This window comes from Diadema antillarum, unplaced genomic scaffold (assembly GCF_040938485.1).
Source record: "Diadema antillarum isolate AM-2024a unplaced genomic scaffold, OU_Dant_1.0 seq00001111_RagTag, whole genome shotgun sequence".
NCBI classification, from domain to species: domain Eukaryota; kingdom Metazoa; phylum Echinodermata; class Echinoidea; order Diadematoida; family Diadematidae; genus Diadema; species Diadema antillarum.
In genome coordinates, this window is record NW_027271927.1 from 154,819 (window position 1) to 180,349 (window position 25,531).

At 35.4% G+C, this 25,531-nt stretch overlaps 1 protein-coding gene across 1 annotated transcript; it reads right to left on the reverse strand.

Annotated features, from left to right (window-relative positions):
* Positions 1-590: 590 nt before the first annotated feature.
* Positions 591-15,544, reverse strand: LOC139743833 (uncharacterized). Its single transcript, XM_071654289.1, has 8 exons — positions 15,495-15,544; positions 15,226-15,344; positions 12,182-12,298; positions 10,972-11,034; positions 4,052-4,210; positions 2,787-2,969; positions 1,367-1,424; positions 591-814 (listed from the first exon to the last, which is right to left on the reverse strand). The coding sequence occupies exons 2-8, from the start codon at positions 15,331-15,333 to the stop codon at positions 591-593; spliced, it is 912 nt and encodes a 303-aa protein (XP_071510390.1). The 5' UTR covers positions 15,334-15,344; positions 15,495-15,544.
* Positions 15,545-25,531: the final 9,987 nt, after the last annotated feature.

Sequence of the window (25,531 nt, forward strand, 5' to 3'; positions counted from 1 at the left end):
ACCGCAGATTTTCAAATATTATGAAAAGGACTTGTGATGAAGAATTCCTCGTTGAAGCGTGCCATCTTTATAATCAGTCTGAATGAAATGCATTTAGAGGGTTTGCTTATCACTGTCGAGGAAATCATTTAACCTGAACGTTTTATTATTATAAAACACGTAGCTCAGCGTTCCAAATCCTCATTTGTCTTAGCGGTTTTTTTTTTTTCATTTACTACTTTGGTCATATGCAGAAATACAAATGAAGACTTAATTTGCAAAAACCGATAAGTCCATATTTGCCAAATGGAGATATTTGCGATTATAGGTCAAGAAAAATTAAGAGAATAATAAGAAAACTTCTGCTTCTTTTGATCCTAACTTCAAAAATGTACCTTTATAATTATGTAATGACCAATATATCACTTAAAAGGCATTATTTTGTACTTTATGACAGAGACCGTACTTCAAAATCTCAACAATGGACTTACCGGCTTTTGCGAACAAACTCTTTAAATGTTCTTATTTGACGCTGACTTTGCACATGCGCAAATCGCAAGCGTGAACTCCTTCCTTTTTTTTTCTTTTTTTTGGGGGGGGGGGGGTTGTAACTAAGTAGAGTATGGAGGAGGAGAGGAGTTCGGCTGGCTTGTGTGAACGTTGGGGGCGGTGTTCTGGGAAGACGGGTAGAGTACAGGTGGCTCAGCCAGTTTTGGCTGCCCACCTAAAGGCGGTTGAGTGGGGTATGTCGTCATAGCTCCAGGAATCTGCTGGCCCTGGACTGGTCCTTGCTGCACGACGTAATACACGGGCTGGGGCTGATGGGGTACGCCAACTACCCATGGAAATAAAAAAAGCGAGATAGAAAACAACAGAAACATAATGGATAAGTCACCCTTCATCACAAAACCAAAAAAGAAAAAAAAAAGGAAAGTCGGCAGACATGGATGTTTAGTTGAGTGCAGTATTCAAGGAAACATTAATCAAAATTCCCATACAATATTTTCTTAATACTTTTTTACTTAATAATCTTTAAATTTAAATATACTATCCGATAAAGATATTTCTTGTTATTTATTCAAGGACAATAATTACATTTCATCACTAACTCCAATTTTCTTTCAAAGGGATTTAGAAAGATGTGAATTGCTTCCTATGACCATGGCTATGTTTTCTGTTTCTGTCTTTCAGAAAGGGTACATCTGTATTAAAATTAGTTTATGTTTATTGCATAGCATGGAAGGTCAATGATGTGACGAAGACACAGGTAGACAGATGTCTTTTCAGCCAATCATTTTCATCAAAGAAAGAATGGCATAACACCACACTTGATTAGAGAGTTTGTCAATACGATGATCACAGAATTCTCAATGAAAGAAAGACATACCTTGGAGTGTTGTGATACCAGCCTGTTGAGCTGGTGGTCCACCAGCAGTAATAACAGCCTGGTGTAAATAAAAGAAACAAAACCAAACATTACACTGACATTGGACAGCCATGAAAATGCAAAGAAACCACTACTTTGGGGATAGAATCAAGATTTGTATTTTATGGTGAAGCTGCGTAAAGCCTATGAGCAAGCTTTGGGCTAGAACGACATTATCCCAAGAAAAGGCAATAGTCCGAAAATACACGACAAGCACTATTAACCCGTTTCCTGCTGGAGCCTGATAGCCTGTGTATTAAGTCTATGAGGATTTCAGAATTCAGTATGGAATTTATTAATGATAATAACGTGAACATTCGGACAAGTTAAATGCTAGTTTGAAAAGATTAAATAAAGAGTATAGTCTTGGTTGAGGTGGGGCCGCTTTCAGTTAATTTTTTTTTTTCTGTTGGATAATAATGAGAAACCTCATATGACAAAAAAACCCACTTTTATTCTAACGGGGGAGTTCAAAGTTCATTAAATAAGACTTGGTTTTGGAATGGCAGTGGTATTCAAAACAAAAGGATCACAGCAGTAGGTGTCACCCACCTTTTCTTAGGATCCCTTTGTTTTACTTTTTTAAAGGATATATCAGCAATTTCAAAACGGATTTTAATCAGCGAAACTATGAATTCCTCATAGCATTGCATGCTCTGTATCATTTCATATTAAAGTGGTGCCTCAGTGTCTAGCAGAAAGTCAAAAGTTAGATCCTTATCTTAACCAATACTACACAATCCTTTAAAATCGAATGGGTCTAGGACTTCTAATCTACTAAAACTCGAAATGTTATTTCAGGATATTTTCTAGAATGTCAAAGTTGTCGTTTGGTTTTATTTTTGCAAAACATTTCTGGAACAGTTGATTTGAATATGAGACCCCCGTGCTTAAAGTCCACACAAGTTATAGCAGACAATCATTTCCAATTTACTACACGGTTTTAAGGACTAAAACTTTATTGTGACAAATAGCTTGTTGTAATTGCACTCACTTAACATATAAAAAATGACTGACAGAGAGAGAGAGAGAGAGAGAGAGAAAGAGAGAGAAAGAGAGAGACAGAGTTTAGCGTGTAACTCTCTATAAAAGGGAAAGACAATTCAAATGTTAGGGTGCAAAAGACTATGTACATGACTGTGCAGAATTATCACAGCTATCAGTAAAGCACATTCTGTTAAGCAAAGGAAAATAGCGCGTATCAGTAATAATAATAATAATAATAATAATAATAATAATAATAACTATAATATAATCATCATCATCATCATAATAATAATGATAATACGGTAAAAAGGAGAAAATTGCCGACAAATTTTGTAAGCAACATATATATTAACAAATTAAATCAAATCTAATCTAATGAAAAAAATCAACCCACTGTTGTAGGCGGTGGAGGTGGAATGCAGCAGGAACAATTTAGTGCACAGCACGCTGCACACGAGCCAGAATCCCCTTCAGTCATTCTGACGTAGGTGGCGCAACACACCAGCGAAAAAATGTCCACCACGAAGAGGAAAATGGAAGTCAATATCAGAAATGCGTCGATAGTCTTCCGTCCACCCTGGCAAGATACGGAATGAGAAAATATGCCATGACAATTGTCTCTCATAGTTTCGCAAATTCTCCCTTATTTGAAAAAAAAAATATTTCCTTCATAGAGGGACCATTTCTACCGTAATAACTTTACATGAAATATATCACAAAACTGTACTAAAGCATCATTTACATTTTTACAAATAAAGTAAAAACAAACAAACAAGCTTTATAGCTTGTAAATAGTTTTACAATATGAGCTACGGGTAGAGACAGTCAGCGTAAAAAAAAAATCAATAATATACTACCAATGTTACGTATCGTTAAATACACAAAATGTGAACAACAGTTAGAACGAAATTGCATTGTCTAAACTTTGTACAATTATCATCATTGAGGAAAAAAAATCGTGATATCTCCTTACATTCTAGGCTTCATTGCAAAATTTTGATATGAAGAATGTTTTGCGATGTAACTGACAAACAAATATGCATTGAATTTTGATAAATCACTTTCCGACAGTAAACAGTACCTGATCTTACCGATGATAATGATAAGTATAGAGTATTTTGACGCTATCGAAAAAAAAAAAACGCGAAATCACAATAACACTGGTGGCCTCTTCGAAATATTCTGTCACTATTTGAAAGAGTTCCACCGGATTTTTATCAGTTTTTTAATTAAACTTTTATTTTTCTTTCTATTACAGAAAAGTATTTTTTTTTTTTGTAGACCCACGTTGTAATTTGTACAGAAAATGGAGAAGTCAGGGCTCAGGACAGCGCCTTAGGGAAAATAATGTTGGTCTTTCGTAGGGGGTTTAGCTGTCATGTTATGCTTCATGATTATATTCATTTCTAAGAAGCAATATATTACTGATGTGATGGATGTATTATGGTTAAAAAACTTGTAAAGAGGATCAAGACTGTTATATTGTGAACAGCGACTTTACGTCAGGAAACATAGCGAAATTATTTGTTTGTCTGCTGACCGGGGCGGTGGTAGAATCAACAAATATGTATAGTATAAAATTGTTATCGTCATGAAGAAATATATCGCCTCGCCAGTAGTCATAATGATAATGATAAAATAATCTTAACAATAACTTACAGGAGAGTAGCCACAGTAGAACACATAGTTGGACGGTAGGCAATACCAAGTGCCGTAGTATCTCGAAATAGGCTCCCAGCTTGCAGCGCAGATATAAACAATAAAGAGGGAAAAAGCACAGGCACATCCAAGTGAAGAAAAGACGATACAGGCCGTTATCTATCAGAGAGGCAAGGGAAGTAACAGAGAGAGAGAAAAAAAATGAAGCAGAAAGGGAATGATCCAAGTTGAATGAACAATAATTCGAAGGATTCGATTATTACTTCGAAACACTCATTGTGATAACTGTAATCAGAAAAAATGAAGTTGCTGACTGATGTTACTAGCTGTATATTTCATCTGCTTTCACTCATGAAATTATTTTTTTTTTGAAGTTTTTTACTGGTTTTCATACATTTGAAGAGTTTGTTCGCAAAAACCGATAAGTCCATATTTGCCAAATGGTGATATTTGCGATTAAAGGTCAAGAAAAATAAAGAGAATAATAAGAAAATGTGTGCTTCTTTTGACCATAACTTCAAAAATGTACCATTATATGTAGTGACCAATATATCATTTAAAAGGTATTATTTTGTACTTTATGACCGTACTTCAAAATCTTCAAAAAATTGACTTATCGGTTTTTGCGAACAAACACTTCATTTGTAACATTTCAAAAATAATAATCAAACATATAAATCAAGGTGACAATCACTGACAAAAACACACAACAGACATACAGATGACCCGATGTAAACTGAACATAGCTTTGTTCTACTGGTGGTTACATAAAGACATTTCAAATTTCCTATCTTTTTTTTTTCAACACATTTACAACCGGGGACCATTTCCTGTAGTGAATATGTTCTTTTAGCTTTTGTTTTGCTATAACTAATTCTGTATATATAACACTGCCAATAAATGATATGAGACCACCTAAATTAAATCTTGATTTCTTACAACTCTGAATATAAATATATCTCTTTAGTAACAAGATCAAGTGATTTATCAATTGCCTGTGAGGTCTTTTCCAGTCCTCTTTATTCTTTTCTTGGTCAAATCCTGAAATGTAACACTCAATCCTAAACTAAATTTATTAACGAAAACGTGCCTTAAGCCATCAACGGCTTTGCAATCACACACACACACACCCACACACACACACACACACACACACACACACACACACACACACACACACACACAATATGTACAGGTGTTTCAACCTCAGATTCACAGAACGTACATAATTATGTTTCTACCAGTTTCATTTTAAACAACATGTTGTTGGGGTATAAAATATTATGCAAAATTTTAAATTGGAACACTCTCATCGTAATTTCTACTATACATTGAAATGGGACCAGAAAAATCTGTGACCATTCGTCGTCCTGAAATTCATACTGAATAGAAAGTAGATGCTGACAAAAAGTTTTTTTACGTATTCTTTAACATTATTTGCATAGACAGTTCTATTTTTTTAGATTTTGTTTTTCTGATATCATTAGATCAAATTGTTCTTTCTCATAATCATTATTCTCTAAAGACTTTTGTAAAACTACCTGATTGAATGTACTTCCCCATTTCACACTCACTGCCGACACAATAGCTAAGTACTTCATATGATATTTATTTTGTACCCCTCTTTCTCTCCAATAGTCAAACTTCACAATACCCCTACACACATCAAAAATATGATGAACATAGCATAGCCAAGTCTCGTGTAAAGCATTGCAATTCAATGACTTGTTGTCAATGAGAATAAATTGGTTGTTCCGAATACATTGACAGAGTATGGAGTATTGACTTCCCTGGTCAACAAACTTATAATGTTCATCAGTTTTGGACCATGCTATTAACATTATTACAATAAAGTTCAGGTATTCCAAATGTTTGCAAGCAATGCATGGAGTGATTACTCATAGAAATCATGTTTGCCCCAAATAGTTTACAATAGTGGTCTAAGTATAATTTTCCAATTGTGATCCGGTGGCATAACATATCTTTGGATCCACTTAACCATTTGTGTTTCCATCATACTTCTTAAATTAGGAAATTTAAGTCCACCATCTTGATACTCCACATACATTGTGGCTCTTGATAGATTATCTGGATCGTTCCGCAAAAACTCAAGCATCATCCTTTCCACTTTCTTAACAAAGTAATCCGGTATTTCAATGTTGAAAACTAAATAAATAAGTTTCGACATAACAAATGTTTTTAATAGCTGAATCTTTCCTATTAGAATTAGTCCCATATTGAAAACTTTCGCCCTAATTCACGCAGAAAATCCGAGGTAGCAGACGCTGGCGAAAGTGAGTGCGTGTGGGGCGCGTGGCTAGTCGACACGTTAATGGGGGTGGCAGTGCAGCACCGTGCGTGGAGGGACATCATGTTCACATAATTTCACGCGTAGTGTGTTGTGTGTGTAGGCGACAGAAATCGGGTTAAATCTACAGTTGATATGATATAGTCAATGACCTTATCATTCCTTTACAACATTATTTCAGTTGATTACCTGTGTACAACACGTGTATGTAAGCGCCCGATTGCAGACAGCAGGTGGCAAGGCGACCGTTGCAACTACTTACATTATTACCACCTCCGAAGGAAATGCACCAGTCCGACTAGAGCCATCATCGAAAAATGAGACGGAATGTGGCATGTATTTGGTTGTTTTTGCTCCCAAACTTAACAGCTATGTTGTCAATAAGGCTGCTACTTATCTAGATAATGTCTCACATACAACTGTATCTGGATATTGCGTTGAAAATGATATTTAGCGAGAAACAAAAGCTTGAAATCACAGGAATTCACACTGCTGACAACGGCAGACAGTGAAGGTCAACGGCTCAAATTTTCGTTGGTAGTCTCGTCACGTGATAGTTCTGTATGGATTGTGCACGTTCCCTATGACAGCAATTGTGAATGGGTAGTCTAGCTTTACTGCAAATTTGCGTCAGGACTGCTCAACCAATGGACAGGATTCTTATGTCACAAAAATGGGCAGAATCTTTACTTTCTGAAACCGTGCGCCCCAAGTTTGTGCGACCTTCCGTTCTCGAGATATCCCGTCTGGAAGAATTGCAAGACGGCAAAATATGCTCAAATTCGTCAAATTTGGACTGTTCGCCATAGACATTTCTACTCATAAGGTACTTTTCTGATCTAATTTGCGTCACTGCTACAAATGTTACAATAAAGATATATACACATAGATAATCCCTAAAGTGTCCACTTTCAGAATCCGGGCGCCCCAAGTTTGCTTCTTAAATAGTTTAAAAGTTATGGCAGATATTGTGGAAAAATGCGTCGATTTTTGACCCGTTTTACGTCTTACATCTTAAAAATGTACATTTCACATCTTCCAATCTATTATCAAAATTCCCGTCCCTTGTTTCTTTCTCATCATTCGAAGAATAAATACCTAGAATTTTTAATCCATTGTCTGTCCGTTGTATATCACTTATTTTTCCCCTTCTAGTGTATTTCCCCCAATCCACATGGCTTCAGTTTTTGTTTTATTCAGCTGAAGGCCTGATATTCTTGAAAATTCTTCAAAGAGTTCCAATATAATTTTCACAGACTCTTAGTCCCTACAAAACAGGTTATATTGTCTGCATAATATGCTGTGTATTTTATATCCTTACCATCACGTTCAAAGCCCTGAATATTCTGATTGTTGTTTAACCTCAAAAGAAAATCCTCCAAACCTCATATAAACAGCAAAGGTGCCAGAGGATCACCTTGACAGACTCCTCTGACCACCGGTAAGTATTCAGTAGTGAATCCAATTACCAACATTTACCAATAGTATACAGTGTTCTAACCCACTGTATGAAAGATGGACCAAAATCGAACTCTTCCAAACACTTAAGAATGAACATGTGGCTTTGTTGGTCAAATGCTTTTGTCAAGCCAAGGGCTAAGATTATTTCTGTAAAATCTTCTTCCTCAGCAAAAAGCATCAGATCTGATATAAGTCTAATTCCCTCTCCTATTATTATGTCTGCACCTAACGAAATCAATTTGTTGGCTGCCCACTGGTTTACCAATCACTCTGTTTGCTCTTTTGGCTAAACATTTTAAAAGTATCTTAACATCAACATTTAACTAAGTTATTGGGGACCAATTACTCAACAAAGCTGTATCTTTGTTTGATTTAGGTATGAGTTTAATAGTACCTTGTCTTTGAGAAGCAGACATCATTTTTTTTTCATATGCAAAATTAAAAGAATCAACAAGTTGTTTTGATATCAAGAGCCAAAAATTCTCATAGAACTGTACAGTTAACCCGTCATTACCCGGTGTTTTGTTTCTAGGCATATTAACATTTCTTTCTTAGCTTCTGGGCATGTAATTTCTCCTTCACAGGTATCCTTTTCTTCTTCAGTAAGTTGCTTAACATTGCTCGGACCATTGTATTTTTTACAATCTTCATTTCCCACAGTGTCTTTATTCTCAAACAACTTTTGATATGACTTTTAACACGTTCTTGTATTTCATTTTGTTTTTCAATATGCCCAATATCCGATAACAATACATCAATACTCGAATTCACGGCCTGTCCTTTCTCCAATGACAAAAAAAAAAATATTTAGCGCTTTTCTCTCCCTTCTCATACCATGTATATCGTGACCTTAATATGGCTCCATCTGTAAATAATCTTACACTTTTAACACAACTCCTGTTCTATACACCTTTCCTTTCTCATAAGGTCTTCATCCTTATTTTCTACTTCCTCTCTTTCTTCCTCACGTTTACTTTTTCTTTTCTTATAAAAAGGTATAGTAAATGCTCTAATTTTAAATTTTAGCCGATCCCACAGTCCACTTTTGTCATTCTTATTCGGAAATTCCTCGATCCAATCATCACAACTACCAGTCAGGGTTTCAACATATTATTTATCATTCAATAAGCTGTTGTTTCCAATAAGAAGGACCAAACCTTTTGGTATTAACCTTGATGTGCAAACTAAGATAACCATGGTCAGATAAAACACAAGGTATAATATCATTTGCACTAACTGTCTTCTGCAAAGGTTCATGGATTAACCAGAAGTCCAATGTAGATTGTACCAAAGGGTTTTGTCTACTCCATGTGAAACTTTTCTTATCTGGATTTCTGGTTCTCCATATATCTACCACTCCAAACACATCTAGCTATATTCAATGCAATGCACAGAACGGTTCAAAACAGATTTAATTGAGCCACCTGTTCTATCGAAGCTCAAATTTTGGATCAGATTAAAGTCACCACCAACAATTAATATGTCCCTGATATTAACATACATATTAACATACTCTCTGTTAAATATATCTACCTGCTCCTTTTCACTATTTGGTGCGTACATATTGCATAAATTTTCTTATTACCTTCTACTTTTACCAACAAAAAGCGTCTCTTATCTTTTACTGAATCCAGCAGCTTAATAATTATCAGATGCCTTTCTGACTATCGTGCACACCCCTCTACTCATAGAGGTCCCATGGCTATAAATAATTTCTGATCTTACTTGATATCTCCAAATCGTTTCATTTTTTTTTTGGTCTGTAACGTGTGTTTCTTGTAAAAAATAATGTCTTCTTTTGTTTCAGCATAAAATCAAAATAACGTTTTCGTGTTTTAAAGTCCCCCAGTCCCTTAACATTATGTGTCATCAATCTTACGTCCATTATGAAAGAGAGTATTCTTCCAGTATGCCACTATATTTTTAGGTCCAACAAACAAACAAACAAACAAAGGTCAAAACAACAAAACAAAACAAAAATCATAACAAAGGTTGATTCTAGCCTCGCGTTCTCAAGGAAACCCATTGACGTCCTGCTTCGTTTTTCTTACTTTTTGTAGAATGCTCTTATTTTTTCTTAAACACCTATCTAAACTTTATATACATTTCTTCTTTTCTTGTTTCCTCTAAATTAATGTGACCCTGCACCTCAAAACAAACAAAAAGTCGCCAGACATGAATTTTTAGTTAAGACCGCATTCTGAAAGAGCAGACTTTAAGCTTTAAAATGATGTATAACTCAAATCGAATGGACTCTCCTAACCTATCTAAATATTGGAAAGAAAGCACAAACTCAGGAAAAGTGTGAACTGAGAAAAGAGGCGGCTCTGTAGTACAGTGTCTTCAAGCGCTTAATCTTTACCAAACCGTGCTGGCTGTGCGATGAATGGGACAAAAAAACAGTAAGTAAACCACCAGAGTAACAACAACGAAGGGATTATCAGATTAAACTGAAATTGAGCATGCCTCATTAACATATTCTGTCCATAATTAATGCCAACTTTCAAAGCAGTAGCACTATCCTTTCAAAAGTTATTAGAGTTGAAAGTGAAGAGTGAGGACAAGGTTTTTCAGAAATGAAAAAGGGATTCTAAAGACACACCTAATCACACTATTTTACCAAAAATGTTCGAGATAAACTGCTAAAAAAACACATTTTCCTGCCCGTTTTATGATACCAAATTTTAGCATAATGTAAAAGAAGACTTGCTCTTTCAGAAAATATGAAAAAGTCAAGTTCGGCTAGGTTGACTCTTTTCACTTATTTTCAGTCCCCACGCAAAATCAGTGTGTGCGACTTTATGTTCGTTTTGAGGTGCACGGTCACAAATAGTGTTCCGTGTTCATTTCACGTTGTGCTCTCTCTCCTTTCCATTCATCCCATCATCGTAGAAGAGTCGAGCCGGGTACTTAAAGTACAACACTCTATTTGCATTCTGCTCTCTCAGCTTTCTCTTGATGTGGGCCAGTTTTTTCCTCTGTTCTCGTATTTCCCATGGCAGCATCTCGTCTACGTAGATCTTGTGCTCTCAATTATGCTCAAACGGCTTACTCTTCTGCTAATAACAGACTCATCGGTAACATCCCTGAACATCCAAAAAAAACCTAAAAATGATTATCCCCGCAGAAACCAATACAATATGTGACTTACCGCTGCTGATCTTTGTCGAGATTTGGACGCAACAAGACCTGAGATGCCTGCTGGTGCGAAAAACTGAAATAATATAAAAAAAGGCTTTAATAAAAAGGTACTATCAAACTAACAGGAACATGTATAAGGCTGCTGGAATAAAAAAAAAACACAGCAACAACAACAACCCCCCAAAATGTTATATCATATAGATGCACGTACATGTACCAAGCAGCTCAAGAAATTGAACGGTAACCAAATGAGAAAAAAATAGTAAAAACGTAATAATCATTACAAATATGACGACATTATGCCAGCGATATTGTAAAGGTGTTTCTTTTTTAAAAAAACAGTTCAGATTTGTTGGCATTCCGATTTTTTCAGTGTTTACTATACCTACATAATTATCTCTTTATTAAAAAAAAAAACAAGAAGCGCACCCTGATGATTAAGCCTTTTAATATAAACCACACGCCAAAAAGTGCACATTGTTTATTTTTGACTGTGCAAAGTCTACTTTCGATCACCTGCTTGGGTTAATGATAAACGTGCTTGATAAAATATCGAAAGAAGGCAAACACACATCCATCCATACATCGAAACACGCAATGATTAATATAAAGGGATTAACGTCAACAGAGAACGTACGCTACCAACACCATAATTAGGGTTACTTCTGGCTTTCTTCAGTAAAGTAAGCTGAATTGACACTGCAATGGTATGCAGATATCACACCAGTCATGTTATACCTTATATAATGTTCATTCAAATTGCTCATTCAATCTTCTGCCCTTGGTTCTATGATAACTATTTTCATTTCTCTCAATACAATGTCATGTAGGCCTACAAAATGCGCCCTGTGAGAGTTCAGAAGTATGTGACATTTATTGCAGATTCAAACATACAACATCATTTTTTTTTTTGCGACGCTGGAGATGAACAAGTTATATTTCTAACATTTCCAGTGGCAAAAAAAAAAAAACAACAACACATCAACATAAATACCGATTGTTAGAATGTTCCACATTTCAAAGTGATGACAAGTAGCCACAACTGATTTAAATTGTTCATTCACTCATCATACATTCAATCGTAAATATGTATTTTACTTGAAAATTTCAACTTGATACAATTTAGAAAGAAAACAATATTCATCAAATGTATACTGTGAACCATGCATTCCCTTTCGTTTGAAAGAAAGAAGGTGTAACTGAATTAAGAGTGAGTTTACCACAACAGCAGTCCAAATGGGCGTGGCATAGTATGAAAACCTTGCCATAATGACAATTGCTATGATGCCGAAGAGAAGAAGGAGGCCTGCACCAACCAGCTGCAGTATACTCTGCACCTGTTTAGACATTATTTACGCAGATAAATTTATTGATTTTATGTCTGACACCTGTCAATTATTTTCAGTAGAGTCGAATGCCAGTTGTTGTAATGGCTATATACACACACGCAAACAACAAACACATATCATTATTTCTGCCATTCAAGTGTATGAAATTATAAAAAGTCACAGAAAAAACTTGCAATGAACAATTGAAGGTACAATGCGATTATACCTAGAGTCATTAACACGGAGGCATACACATCTGCCCTACTTTCGTTTAAGGAAGCAATTTACATTTTCATGGATATTGACATTTTTATTGATTTTGCCAAAAGTTACAATTTATTTTGCCAAAAGTTACACTTTTGGCCCATTTCTGAGATATTCGGGTGAGAACAGGAAGCAAGTGCACAAAATTGCATGAAAAAATTAGCAAAAAGAAGCAAGTTACAGACTCATGATATGATTGTCACTTGCTCCCCTTTGCAAAGTCATTTATATTTACACACAATCCAAAATACTTTGGCAAAAGGGAGCAAGTAACATCCTTATGATATGATTGTAGCACTTCCTTCCTTTTGCCATTAATTAGATTTGTTACAAATCTATAATACTTTGGCAAAAGGAAATAAGTATAACATTCTCATGATATGATTGTCACTTGCTTCCTTTTTCCAAATTATTTATATTTCCACATAATCTGAAATACTTCGGCAAAAGGAAGCAAATGACATCCTTATGATATCATTGTCACTTGTTTCCTTTCGCCAATTTTTATGCTTGCTAAAAATCTATAATACTCTGGCAAAAGGAAGCAAGTATCATACTCATGACATGATTGTCACGTGCTTCCTTTTGCCATATTTTTCATGTTTGCTACAAATCTATAATACTTTAGCAAAAGGAAGCAAGTTACATAATAATGAGTTTCTATTGGAATATCAACATTCTTCGAATTGTCATAAATGCATCGCCATATGACTTCCACGAATACCGACCTTTTTTCTCATCACAAATTTCCATGTTGAAGGGCCTACCCAAAAACATATTTTCTTCATTTGTAGCATTAAATCTTGTACTCGATGTCATTTGCTTCTTTTTGCCAAAGTAGGGCAGACATGACGTGTCTGAACAGCCTTCATCAGCTGAAGAGCACTTGCTCTTCAATGACTGGCTAACACGTCATTTTATTTCAACAAGAATAGTTCCTGTATTATTTCGATTTGATAGGTATTTTTTTTAAGAGGCACAGTTCATGTTCATGTTGGACATTCATTGAAATTCAGGCTTTCCTTCTATCTCATTCTTAGTGATGGAGCATAACAGATCGAGTTGTGTTTACGATTGTGGTCTTTTCGTTTTTTATACATCTAATATCTTTATACTCTTTGCTTTGATGCTACTTTTATATAAACGAAAAATAATAACAGGATTTTAGCTTTATTTTGGTAAAGTTGTACTTCGTTATGAATTGCATTTGCTACTTGTAATGTAGAGAATTTCAAAATAAAATATAAACCCACAAACACACGTCATTATTCTACTTTTAGGCCCATATTCTCCTTCTTGGAGAAGAATTCTTATATGAATTATTGCAACACGTTTTTGATTTCATACATGCTGTGTATTCCCTCAATTTAGAACCGTATAGGCCTATGCCAGTAAATTAATCCTCGTTCCATTTGCCTCTTTTCAAAATGATGTCATGTTTTCGCTCTTCTTGTTCTCTGCAGAGTACAATTTCCTGCTTTAATTTCTCACCAGTGTGATGATAAATCCAGTGTCATATTCTGTTACGCTGCTAGTAAAGCAACAATGAAGAAAATTACATCCATGCTATTGTTTTTATAAGCATATATGCAGAGTTTGTTCGCCAAAACAGATAAGTCCATATCTGCCAAATGGAGATATTTGCGATTAAAGGTCAAGAAAAATACAGAGAATAATACGAAAATTTTTGCTTCTTTTGACCATAACTTTAAAAATGTACCTTTATATGTAGTGACCAATATATCATTTAAAAGGTATTATTTTGTACTTTATGACAGATGCCGTACTTCAAAATCTTCAAAAATGGACTTATCGCTTTTTGCGAACAAACTCTTCATGTATTTGCAGGGTCTCGGATTTGATTCAAGGAAAAACAGACTGGTGAGAGAATTACAAAGAAAACACTGCAGTACTAAATACCTTTCTGAAGCACTAAATGAAAGAAATATACCGCAATCCAACTTGGGTATGAGCAGCATCCTTCTGCTTTCCGTTTTACAAGTCGTGTAAAAATTTTTTGATATTAAAGAAAATCGCGTCATTGAATAACATTCATAAAGGGTAGGCCGTTTCAGAAGGTGTAGCAGACACCTATGGCCTGCTAGCGTCTGTAGGAGTCATGTTTTGATTTGCATTTGGTTGCATCCTCTTCCAATATGTTTTTCATTCACTTTCTATTTCTTGCTTGTGAAGCGTGGGTTTCTAATTGCACTTTTTAAATTTGTTCTAGTTAATGCTTATTTGAAGAACTTGCAATACGCGATGAGGCCATTTTGTTTTAAAATCGGTAAAGGCTTACAAACATTGCTGCTTATTTATAGGCATATAAACATTAGTCTATTGGAAAATTGATATTTGTGGCAAATGCATCACATATACATTGACATTGCATTGGATAGATATGTTACGTTATTCTGATTTCACTACCACCATAAACATCGCGCTTTCAAATCATTGTTGTTGGTTTTTCCAAGGCACATCTAAACCAAAGATGTATTGCCTCACCAATTCCTTCCGTTCTTATGGGAGTTACTGAAATCTCGGAAGTGAACACTAGATGAAATTGCACACAACGTCAGCTGACTTGCAAAGTATTCTCAGAGTAATCGATTTAAAAATGTTCTACCTCAGATTTAATATTCATGAAAAGTGAAGTGTAACCTTTGGCTTACCCTCAAACTGTTTTGAGTTGCCCGTAGCCTCGCCTCATCTGTACTAGGCGTGATGGTTGTAATCACTTGTGCTGTTGGTTGCACGGGAGGTAGCTGTACAGTCGCCATTGCTTTCTTTACTGTTAATGCATTTGGTCAAAATGAAAATAAGTGTTGGACAAAATTAGAAATAATTGAAATGCATCAAATAAGAAGAAAGAAAAAAACAACAACGAGAGTACGAGATATGAGAAATGAGAATACGGGAAATGACAAACAACGTCACTTACATTCCCCAGTGTCTTATATAGGGCCTAACCTGATCAAGGATGAAATCCCTATACCGTATCGTCTTGCATTTATACTAGACGAGCTGGGCATGGAGTGTTATATACTCGAAATATATCGGACACTTTTGTTGTTGTCTTTTGTAAATTCTTTAAAGGACACATTAATAACGAAAACAACAACAAAAAAACCTTGTAATAACTGCAGATTCTCACCTACCTAATGCTTCTGCTAATTTTCAAAAGGAGACACAGTAGATTGTTCACTCCTGTTGAATTGTACAGATATTGCTGTGACAGGCACCGCAGGTTGCAAATCCACTCTTGTGAAACGGCCCTTTATCTTGAATTATTACTAGACTTTGCACCTCTGAATAAAGAGAATGGTATTTGCACGTACCGCTAGGGATAATTTGTTAGTCCGAAGCAAAAAAACAAAAACAAAACAAAAACACAAAAAACACACAAAAAAACCCCACAAACAAACGGACGAATAAACTATGCGGACAGAGATATATTTAGCACAATAACTAGTGATACGTTGACTTCATTTTGTATTTTTGTTCCATGTAGGCCACACAAAGAGATACTCGCGCTGTCAAATGCAAATTCATGATGAATTAAGGCCAAAAAAAAAAAAAAAATTGTATTGGCGTAACCCGCCCGACCCTAAAAATTCCGCCTACCCTATGTTTTTTTTTTTATTATTATTTTTTTTTTTGCTATCGATATCAAGTATCTTGTTGACTGCGATCGCGATCGCAAAAACCCCGGAAGTTAAAACGGCTCTGGGGATATCGGATGTACGAGGGAGCTCCGGAGAGATCTCTCTAGCGCCTCGATGGCATGGCCTCGCTTGATCAGTACGTCATCTGTTTCCAACACGGACGCGTACTCTATCAAGATTTATACAGTGTATACTTCGCATTCAGACTGCAATGTATTGTGCACAGTTTTGCCATAGGTTTCTTGTGTGGAGAACTTACACGAATCTGTATATGTGGGACTGTAATAGAGATCACCGTGTGCGATGAAAAGATCGTACATATGGGTCAATTTGCATCTATCTTATCTAAGTCAAAATAGTAAAATATGAAGTGAAAACATTCAGGATTGGGATTTCAACATTTGTAAATTCTGTGAAGGGGTATAATTCGAGTAATATCGGCCTCATAAATGATTTGTAGAATAGATGAACACAACACATACGGTGCAGCAGTTGTAACTGTTTACTGAGCACGAGTTTTATACGTGAAATGCAGGTAGCAAAAAAAAAAAAAAAAAAAAAAATCCGCCCGACCGACCCTTTTTGAAAATCTCATGTTACGCCAATACAACTTTTTTTTTTTGGCCTAAATGATGTATGAACAGGCAGAGTAAAGACTAATAAAGTTGCATACTTCATTTTGGGTGCATATCCTTCAGTCAGAAATTCAAGAGTGTAGAATCGTTTGATCAAGACTACAGCAACAACAAAACAACACAAAACAAAACATACGAAACAGCATAGTCTGTATAGTTGGAGGCAGGCTGATTACGATGTTTTGATTGTGCGTTATCATAATTATATTCAAAAACCTTTTATTCCATATGCTTGTCTGGAACTGAATTCATATTCTAAAAACTGTACGTGCTGGTAAATTACAACAGACATCTTTTCTTTTCATTGAATGGATTCATTGAAAGGATTCATATTTGTTGTGTAAGCTATTAAAAACAAACATGTAGACAGTTAGCGTGTCTTTGGTTTTGTTACTTGTGTGAGTAGGTGACCAATAATGTTGCTACTTTGTACAGCGGTACCTATTATTGAATTTGTATTATTTGAATAATGATGAATAGAGACTATTGCTAATTGGTGGTTTTTTTTGTGTGTGTGCAGCCTCCTTGACTCAATGCACCCAGTAGGCCTATATTGTAAGATTATTATACTATGATATCATATTATATTATGTTTATTATGATTATTAAGGTAAGAGACAAACAATGTTAAACTTACATTCACAGAAAGGTTATATGTGATCTTTTTCTACGATGAAATCAATACCAAAGCTTATATCGTATCTTTTTGCATGTATTTGCACGGCCTGAGCATAGAGTGTTGGCTCCCAGTAATGCCGTCACTCTTGTTCGTTCTTCTATTTTTTTTTTTTTACACGCTACCCTAACTAAAAAAACAACAAACATTGTAATGTCTAAAGAACTAAAGGTTACCAGTATTAGGCAACAACCACAAGAAAAGTTTGTATATATGCTTCTTATAAAAGATTTTGCTTTTCGTAAATGTGCTGATTTGGGTCTTTTACTGCCAGGACTTTTACGGGCGTATACTACCTAGCTGGCTACGTCACGATAAAGTGGTTTTACACATAGCTTGTTCAGTTTATCTATACCAGGAAATGACATGACTCATGTTTTCTGATGTTTTTGACAAAACTGAATGTTCAGATACACGTTCTGAAACTACATTGGGTCTCAGTTTACGATGGGGAAGTAGATTACGACATCATATTCATCTCTTCCTTTCACATTCCAATTCCGATTCATATTTATTCAGAGTTTTCTACCTTAACCTGTTACAAAGTGAACCAAGGTCATATCATTCTTCCATTTTTGAAACACGATTAAAATTCTATGTGCAATTTTTGGGTAACATTGTTGACACTATATATTACTGCTGCAACAAACCGGTCCTATTCATTTTCCTCCGAGGACGTCGGTATGGAGCTACTTCACGGGAACAGTTATTGTCGCAGGAGCAAATGTCATTCCTGCAGAATTCCATCACCTATATGAATATTTTTGACATCAATTCTAGCTGTTATCTCTTGAATATTTATGATCATGTAAAGTTATCTTCTTTATGAGAATGTACATATCAAAACAACACCATGAAAAATGAAATGTTGTGCCAATGAATATAAAGAACAATCATGTGTTTCCCGTCACTGATCTGTGAAAACCGCGCTTCAGTGGACCCTTACGTGGTTCGAGGGTAAAATTTGCCTACAAAGCCTCAAGCCACGGCCAATTGCTGTGCAGCAGCTGTCATTCTCCGAGATGACGTTTTGTGTGTCAACTGTACAACGACATCATCGCCTCACGGCCATCGCATTGATGAAAATGTAAAATTCTACTGGCTGACTTGATACGCCAAATAATAATGGCTTTTACCAAGCTCCCAGACAATGGTTACACACACACACACACACACACACACACACACACACACACAAAGGTCAAGAACTGAATCTGACTGTGGGTAAGTGGGTAGCCAAACCAAAATCATTGCATTTTAGGTGCCAGTGGAAAAAAATCAGTGTTTGTTTGGGTAGGTAATATCATAGTTGTGATTTGTGATGATATCGAGGACCAGATGAAGGCCAGCGTGCCTATCTAAAGACTGAATTCCTCAATACAGGGGGTTGTCAGATTGTTGCTTGTCGATGTATGATTTAATTATGGAATTTGTCACGAAAAATAATGCAACATATACATGTTAGGTTATGAAGATTAACCCCAAAAAATCCTAAAGTTTGTCTGAGTGAAATCAAACCTAGCTGACATAGTGGCATTGAGTTATTCAGAAGCTGACCAGCTGGTAGTTGCTGGAGAGTACTAAAAAGTGCTCAGTGAAATAAGTGGATAGAAATTTGAGCCACTGAATCACAAAACTATCAAAGAGTCGTTGCGAGACAAAGATTTTATGTTAAATGGAGATTAAAAAAGAATAGACTCTATGCTTAAAAATGAAATATTACTCAATACAAATGGACTCCTTTAACCTGTATGTTCACAAATTGTTTGTTGAGAAAAAAAAAAGCTCTGATAACATTACTCAAGTATAATTATACAAAGCTGCATGCTCTCTGCAAATTGGAACAAAAAAAAAACAGGATGTAGAATTCACCATTGTAACACAATGAAAGGAATATCAGATTAAAATGAATTTGAACACTGTTATGAACACATTCTATTCATGACTAAGTATTGCTAACTTTCAGGGAAGTAGCATCACAAACACTCCCACTTTATTGAAGTTTAAAGTGAACAGTGTGTTTAGACAGTTCTTAAAAATAAAAAAAGATTCATAATAACACTACTCTACACGAAAATATTTTCTAGAAAGATGTAAACAAAAACAACTAAATTTCGCATTTAGTTGATGACTTAGCTTTAAAATTATATAGAAGAAGACATACAAAACAAAAGCAAAATAAAAAACAGAGAGAGATAAGTCTTTTAAACTTTCTCATTTTAACAACACAGTTTCTATTCCTTGCTTAATAAACCTCGAAAACAGTGAGAGTCTGTTTTGTGAAAGACTGTTATGGCTACTGTTATTCGGGGTTTTTTTTTTCTTTAACTGGTCGAAATTTCCACTTTAGAAAGCAATAGAGTTTACCCACGTTAATTTCATTGACCTTTCTTTATAGTTCGGTTCTCTCATAATTTTGTTTTCACCCTTTAATCTCCCTACTACCCCCTTTTTTTTTTCTAAATCAGTGTATTGTCTTCTCCCATCGCGTGCGGGTTTGTTCATCATGTTTTTTTCTTTATATCACTGTCTTCAGTTTCATTTACCTACTGTAGTTTCCTTTATTTTCACATGTGCGTATAATCCTCTTAAAACTCTACACACGTGTAGACAATACATGACAGCCATAATGGAATTTATTGTGAAAGCTTGGGGCAATTGGAGCTATTGCCGTAGGAGCAAATGTAATAGAACCGTATATTTCACATTGCCGAGGGTAAATGGGAACAGCCATATTGAAGTTTTAAGAGCATCATCAAAATGCTGGAGACCACATCCCTATGCAAAGATTGTTTTAACCCTTTCAGGACGGACTGTCTTTGCTGTAACACGCATTCTCCGTAAGTAACACCTGCCTAAGTACACTCCCGACTACTGGTCTTCAACGGGTTAATACATTCATTCAACACGTGCACTCATTTACAACTGTATTCAGTTGTACACATTCTAGTTGCCCGCATAACACATGCATATGTGACCGTGCACCTTAAAACGAACATGAAGTCGCACACACTGATTTTGCGTGAGGACTGAAAATAAGTGAAATGGATCAACCTAGCCGAACTTGACTTTTTCATATTTTCTAAAAGAGCGGGTCTTCTATTACATTATGCTAAAATTTGGTATCATAAAACGGGCAGGAAAAGTGTGTTTTTTTAGCAGTTTTTCTCGAACATTTTTGGGAGAATAGTGTGATAAGGTGCGTCTTTAGAATCCCTCTTTCATTTCTGAAAAACCTTGTCCACACTCTTCACTTTCAACTCTAATAACTTTTGAAAAGATAGTGTTACTGCTTTGAAAGTTGGCATTAACTATGAACAGAATGTGTTAATGAGGCATGCTTAATTTCAGTTTAATCTGATAATCCCTTCATTGTTGTTACTCTGGTGGTTTACTTCCTGTTTTTTTGTCCCATTCATCGCACAGCCAGCACGGTTTGGTAAAGATTAAGCGCTTGAATAGACACTGTACTTCAGAGCCTCTTTTCTGAGTTCACACTTTTCCTGAGTTTGTGCTTTCTTTCCAATATTTAGATAGGTTAGGAGAGTCCATTTGATTTGAGTTATACATCATTTTTAAGCTTAAAGTCTGCTCTTTCAGAATATGGTCTTAACTAAAAATTCCTGTCTGGCGACTTTTTGTTTGTTTTGAGGTGCAGGGTCACATATGCATAGTTTTCATATTATCTAAGGTCGGCTGATCCCTACACACTTTTCCAGAATATGTGCTTTCTTTCTAATATTTTGATACTTGGTGAATTATAGGGGAGTTAATTTCGACTGAGTCTTATACATAATTTTAAAGCTTATAGTGTGTTCTTAGAATCAACCTTTACCTAAAAAGTCAGTTTTATGAAGCGATACATATACATATATATATATATATATATATATATATATATTTATATATAATGTTAATTATGTGTAATATGTATAAAACATAATTAAACGGATTGATTTTTGGTATGATATAAAGTTTGCGTACAATCTGCCAAAGAGGATACCGAGAATGTGTTACGGATTAGTCATGATCATAGAAAAATTATTAGCTGTTGATCTGACTGCTTGAAATTAACACGTTTTCTAAAAGGTAATCAATACTGTCATGTAGGTATTCTGTGCTTTTTTATGTTTATTTTTTTTTCCTTTTTTATGAATCCTTTCTTTCTCACTTAACACGTAACTTGATAGTATCATGAATATTTGTTTAATATCATTTACAGGGAACTTCGATTTTCTTTTATTTTTTCCCCGTTTACTTGGCATGGCGCAGTTTACATGGGTTTTATCATTTGAAGGGATCGTTTTGAATAATCTTCCTACACCAAGTGTACGATGAATGAATGAGGAAATGTGTCGAAAATTAATCTATGTGAATTGTCATTACTCCGACTGAGCAAGCAATGTGATTACGCACTTTTCTATTGTTGTTAAGGTGCGGGTAGGAAGTAAAATCAAATCTAATTGTCTTGAACTGAATTGAACCGAGTAAGCATGAAATAAAGAACTACGTCCAGTTTTGCGAGTTATAGTTTCATAGTGTTGTCGCACTAAATCAGTCTCTCAAAAATTCATTTATATTAATATATATCGACCACACTGAAGAAGGTCTTTAAAAAGGATAAATCACAACGGGAACTATTCTTTACAAAATGATGGTAAAAAAACCCTTAATTTTAAGAGAGGAACACTTGTATGAAACAATTGTATTGAAATTTCGCAGGCACCGTTTGCTTGCATACCTACACTGTTATGACAAGTGTTAGGTGCATTGAATACTACTTTCCCTGTCTTTGAAGTGTTACATGCAAAACTTTAGCATCAAGGACTTCCTAGGCGTCATTTGACAACAGCTGTGCTACAGTGCTGGCCTTGTTATTCTGCAATTACTTTCACTATCTCGTACACTCACAGACAGACAACAATTCTATTGTTGATATGCTCGTGACAGACCAATCAGGGTCTTGTCCAGTCTTTGGCAAGTTGCGAGAAAAGTTTAGGGCCATTTAAATTTGGATCAGCTGGGAAATCACGGGCTCAGTTCTACCTGTAAACTGCTCAAGAAACTGTCATGATCGAATGGAGTCTTTGAGTTTCACAGACAGCATTCATGGAGCCCTGCGACAAAGCAATTTGAAAAGTTAAACATTCACAAAAAGGAATCTTCATCAGGAGGAGAATAAGGACATTGAAATGGAAGGTGAGAATTCGAATGAAACCATTCAAATATCCTTTCTTCTTTCAGGAGCATCTGACTTTTCATATGTTTTTTTTTTAAATCTAATTTTAATCAAATTTGACATCAGACTTAGTGATTCGGATTAGGGAACGATTTTGTAAACCTGATATCTATTGCACTAAAGGTATAAGCTTTAAATCTCTTATATATATATATATATATATATATATATATAAGTATTGGAACAAGTTCACTCGGTTGACAGCAGGTTCATCCGTATTTTATTGCTACTCGGAGTTTCTTGCCACCTTCATTTAGCCTGATGATTGCCCCTAAATGAAGGTGGCATGAAACTCCGAGTAGCAATAAAATACGGATGAACCTGCTGTCAACCGAGTGAACTTGTTCCAATACTTCTGTCTAAAGCTCTTCCTTTGAGGATATCGAGTACTCTTCATAGAAGGATAGAATCACCAAGTATATATATATATATATATATATATATATGTATGTGTGTGTGTGTGTGTGTGTGTGTGTGTGACCTTGCATCACAAAACCACCAAAAAGTCGCACCCCTTGATTTTACGTCAGGACTCAAAACAGGTGAAATGGGTCAACTGAGCAAATCTTGAGTTTTTTATAATTATATTTTCTGAAAGAGCTGTCTTTCTTCTACATTACTATTTAGTTTGGGATCATAACACGAACGAGAAAGGGTGTTTTCAGCAGTTTTTCTACTACCCCTTTTCGGGGGAGAGTAGAATGACCAGATATGTCTTACAGACCCCATTTCATTTCTTGAAATCCTATGCACATTCTTCACTTTCAAGTCTAATAACTTTTGAAAAAATAATGCCACTGCTTTGAAAGTTGGAATTAATCACGGACACAATGTGATAATATAACATGCTAAGTTTCAACTTAATCTGATAATCTTTTCATTGTTGTTGCTCCGGTGGTTGACATCCTGTGTTTTGTCCCTTTCATCGCCCAGCTAGCGCGGCTTGGAAAAAGATTAAGCGCTTGAATAAACCTTGTAATTTAGACTTTTCTCAGTTCACACTTCTCCAGACTGTGTGCTTTCCTTTCAGTATTTGGGTAGGTTTGGTTAGTCCATTTGAATTGAGTTATACATCATTTTACAGCTGTCCTTAACTAAAAATCCATATCTGGCGACTTTTTGTTGGTTTTGTGATGCAGGGTCACATATGTATATATATATATATATATATATATATATATATATATATATATTTATATACATATATAACTTATGCATCACAAAACAAGCAAAAAGTCACAGCCCTTGATTTTACGTGAGGACTCAAGAAATATGAAGTGGTACACCTAGTCAATCTTGAGTTTTTCCTATTTTCCGAAAGAGCTATCCTTCTTGTACATTATTCTTTAGTTAGGGATCAAAACAGGAATAGGAAAATGTGTTTTCAGCAGTTTTCTACAACCTTCTTTTTTATGGGGGGGGGGGTAGTAGAATGAACAGGTATGTCTGTAGGGGCATTAACATCTGTGAGGATAATACTATACTGCCTTGAAAATTTGACATTAATAATGGAAAGTGTTGAAAGAGCATGCCGAATTCCACCTTGACATGATAAGTTAATTGTTGTTGCTTCAGTGGTTTACATCCTGGTTTTTGTCCCATTGATCACACAGGTGCACGGCTTGGTAAAGATTAGACCCTCAATCAGACTCTATACTTAAGAGACTCTTTTCTCAGTTTACACTTTTCCACAGTTAAGGCTTTCTTTTCAATATTTATATAGTTTAGGAGAGTCCATTTGAATTGAATTATCGTACATAAATTTAAGGCTTATCGTCTGCTCTTCCAGAATCTGCCCTTACCTAAAATTCCATGTCTGGGCGACTTTTTGTTGGTTTTGTGATGCAGGGTCACATAATATGTGACCGTGCATCACAAAACGACCAAAAAGTCCCTGCACCCCTTGATTTTACGTGAGGACTCAAAAAGGGTGAAACGGGTCAACCAAGTCAATATTAAATTTTTCATATTTTCTGAAATAACTACCTTTCTTCTACATTATTCTTGAGTTTGGAATCATAAAATGAATGGGAATGTGCATTTTTGGCAGTTTTTCTACAACCCTTTTTCTTTTGTAGAGTAGTGAGATCAGGTATGTCTTAGAGGCCTCTTTTCATTTCCTGATAACCCTTTGCACACTTTTCACTTTCAAGTCTGATAACTTTTGAAGGGATGATGCTACTACTTTAAAGTTGGCACTAATCATGGACTGAATGTATTGATAAAGCATGTTTAATTTCAACTTAATCTAATAATTCCTTCATTGCCATTGCTCCAGTGGTTTACATCCTGTTTTTTGTCCCATTCATCACACAGCTACCACAGTTTGGTAAAGATTAAACACTTGAATAAACAGATAGACACTGCACTTCACAGCCTCTTTTCTCAGTTCACACTTTTCTAGAGTGTGTGCATTCTTTCCAGTATTTCGATAAGTTAAGGGAATCATTTTGAATTGAGCTATTCATCATTTTAAAGCTTAGAATCTGTTCTTTCAGAATCTGTCCTTTACTAAAAATCCATGTCTGGCGACTTTTGTTGGTTTTGTGATGCAGGGTCACATAATTATTATCTTACTGCCTTACAATAAGGCAGTGTATTCTGTGTGCCCTGAAGGCAGCAGCAGCAGCAGCAACAACAACAAGAACAACAACTTACAAGCCTTACTACTGACATCAGGTATGAAGAGAAGTGAAAATCGAGTTGAAAAGACTAGAAAGCAGCTAAAAATGAAACACTACATGTCTTATGTTCATTTCTACT

Coding starts and splice junctions, on each gene's coding strand:
- LOC139743833 (XM_071654289.1), bottom strand. CDS start 15,333: ATGGCGACTGTACAGCTACCTCCCGTGCAACCAACAGCACAAGTGATT. Junction 11,035..12,181: donor CCATTTGGACTGCTGTTGTG/GTAAACTCACTC, acceptor ATATTATTTCAG/TTTTTCGCACCAGCAGGCAT. Junction 815..1,366: donor TGGTATCACAACACTCCAAG/GTATGTCTTTCT, acceptor TTCCATGGGTAG/TTGGCGTACCCCATCAGCCC.